This window comes from Herpailurus yagouaroundi, unplaced genomic scaffold, assembly GCF_014898765.1.
Source record: "Herpailurus yagouaroundi ecotype Mexico unplaced genomic scaffold, PumYag 29, whole genome shotgun sequence".
NCBI lineage: Eukaryota > Metazoa > Chordata > Mammalia > Carnivora > Felidae > Herpailurus > Herpailurus yagouaroundi.
In genome coordinates, this window is record NW_024412377.1 from 111,010,390 (window position 1) to 111,012,306 (window position 1,917).

Consider the following 1,917-nt stretch of genomic DNA (forward strand, 5'->3'; position numbering starts at 1 on the left):
TTTTTTTTTTTTTTAAGGATGGATAGCCTCAAAAGTTAAACCTCCTCTAGACATAAGGAGAAGATACCGAACCTAGAAAAGACAACACTGGGGGCTGCCTTTGGAAATAAATGACCATGCAGAAAATCACGTTTGCAGACTGCATTAGAATTCAAATTAACTAAAGAGAATTAAAATAAATCTTAATTCTCTTTTGCGGCCCCTATCCAGACCCCCACCCGACTCCCAAAGAGAAGGATAAAAGAACGGACTATGGAAAGAAAGATTAAAAATCAGAGACAGCGATGCTTCCAACCCTCTCCCCATTCATTAGGTACCATGTTCACCACCACAATACTATTTAAAGTAGACAGCAATGCGGGGGGGGGGGGGAAAAACATCCGTTTGCTAGTAGGAGGAAAAAAAGGAGGGGGGGGGGGGGGAGTTTCATTATAGCATTGTTCTTTTCACTCCATCCCAAACATCCCCATCCTACGGCTGAAAAAGATATCTGGCCAGAAAAAAACATTGGGGGTAGGGAGTGAAGACAGGGAAAGCTTTTAAACTCGGTATTTGAGAAAACTCTCATGGTCTGTCAGAGAAAAGGAGGGCTGTGCAGCTTTAAATCACAAGTCCTGCTCGCCTTTGTCAAGTATCTTCTACTTTACAAGCTCTGAAAAGAAATAAAGAGACTCTTTTGTTTGGGTCTCCCTTTTCGGAGGATGACAGAGAACTGAAAGGGGCACAAATAAACCTGAAAACGAGAACAAAGTGCGGGGTCGCGCCCGGCTGCCAGGCGGCCGCGCCTGGAGGGACGCTGCGCGGCCGCGGAGCCCCTCTGCCTCGCGCTCCTGCCGCCGCCGGCTGCGAGCGCAAAGCCCGTAACTGCTCACCGCGGCTCGCCCCGCGCACGGCCACCGGCCACCAAGCGCCAACCAAACTCCGGCGGCAGAGGCCCCCGGGCACCGCCGGGCCCGACAGGAAAGGGAAGCGCAAGCCGTTCCTTCCCCGGCTCGCGCCCATGGACTCGGGGACGCCCTCGGGGGGAGAGGTCTCTGAGGAGAGGGAGTCCAGCCCGCCGCCCCCCTCCCTCCTGCGCACCAACTAGGCAGGGGAGGCGCGGGGGGGAAAGACACATTTAAATCCCCGGGCCGCCGGCGGAGCTCGCCCGGGCCAAACCAGACGCCGCAACGACCCCGGAGCGCCACGGCCGCCAGCCCGTCGGAGCCCCGAAAGGAGCGGCAGCCGGGAGGCATTAAAATGTAGTCCCCACCCCTCCAATAGAGGGGGCGGGGAGGGGGAGAGAGGAGAAAGAAAAAGGAGCGAACAGCAGACAAGGAGAGAGAGCAGGGTGAGCGCGAAGGGCGGCCCGGCCGCCGGCTCGGCCCCGGCCGGCATTGTCTGTGCGGCCCGCGCCCCCTCCCCCGCCCCGCACGGCCCCGCCACACACACCCTTCGCCGGAGCCCGGCCGTCCGCCTCCGCCTTTGTCCACAACCACCCCTCAAAAAAGGGCGAGCAGCCCTCCGGGACGTGCTCCCCGAGAGAAGGGCGGGGAACGGAGCGGGCCGGGGGCACCCGACACCCACCCCGCCAACCCCGCCGCGGGGCGAGTCCTGCTGATTCATTTCCCACTCGCGCTGGCCCGTCCGGGGAAACGGGGGCGGGGAGGGGCGAGAAGGAAATGGGCGCTCCGCTCGAGAGGACGGTCCGGGACGGTGAGGGCATCGGGAGGGGGTGCGGACGCGCGCCCAATTGAGGGGCTGCCGGAGGAGAGGGGGCGGGCGCCCCCCGAGGGACTGACGGACGGACAGACGGCTCCGCGGCTGCCCGGTGACTCACCGACTTGCAGGACGTTGTCGACGCAGCCGCTCTCCAGCAGCGCGATGCCCCGGCGGAAGGGCAGCCGTGTCTCGTCGCCGCCGTCCGCCGCCCCGGCG

The 1,917-nt window shown here is 61.6% G+C and overlaps 1 protein-coding gene across 1 annotated transcript in view; it reads right to left on the reverse strand.

Annotated features, from left to right (window-relative positions):
- ZSWIM6 (zinc finger SWIM-type containing 6) overlaps positions 1 to 1,917 on the reverse strand; it is a 198,894-nt gene that overhangs the window by 196,144 nt on the left and 833 nt on the right. The window contains exon 2 of the mRNA XM_040493311.1: positions 1,820 to 1,912. Coding sequence (XP_040349245.1) covers positions 1,820 to 1,912 — 93 coding nt within the window. The remainder of the gene's footprint in view (positions 1 to 1,819; positions 1,913 to 1,917) is intronic.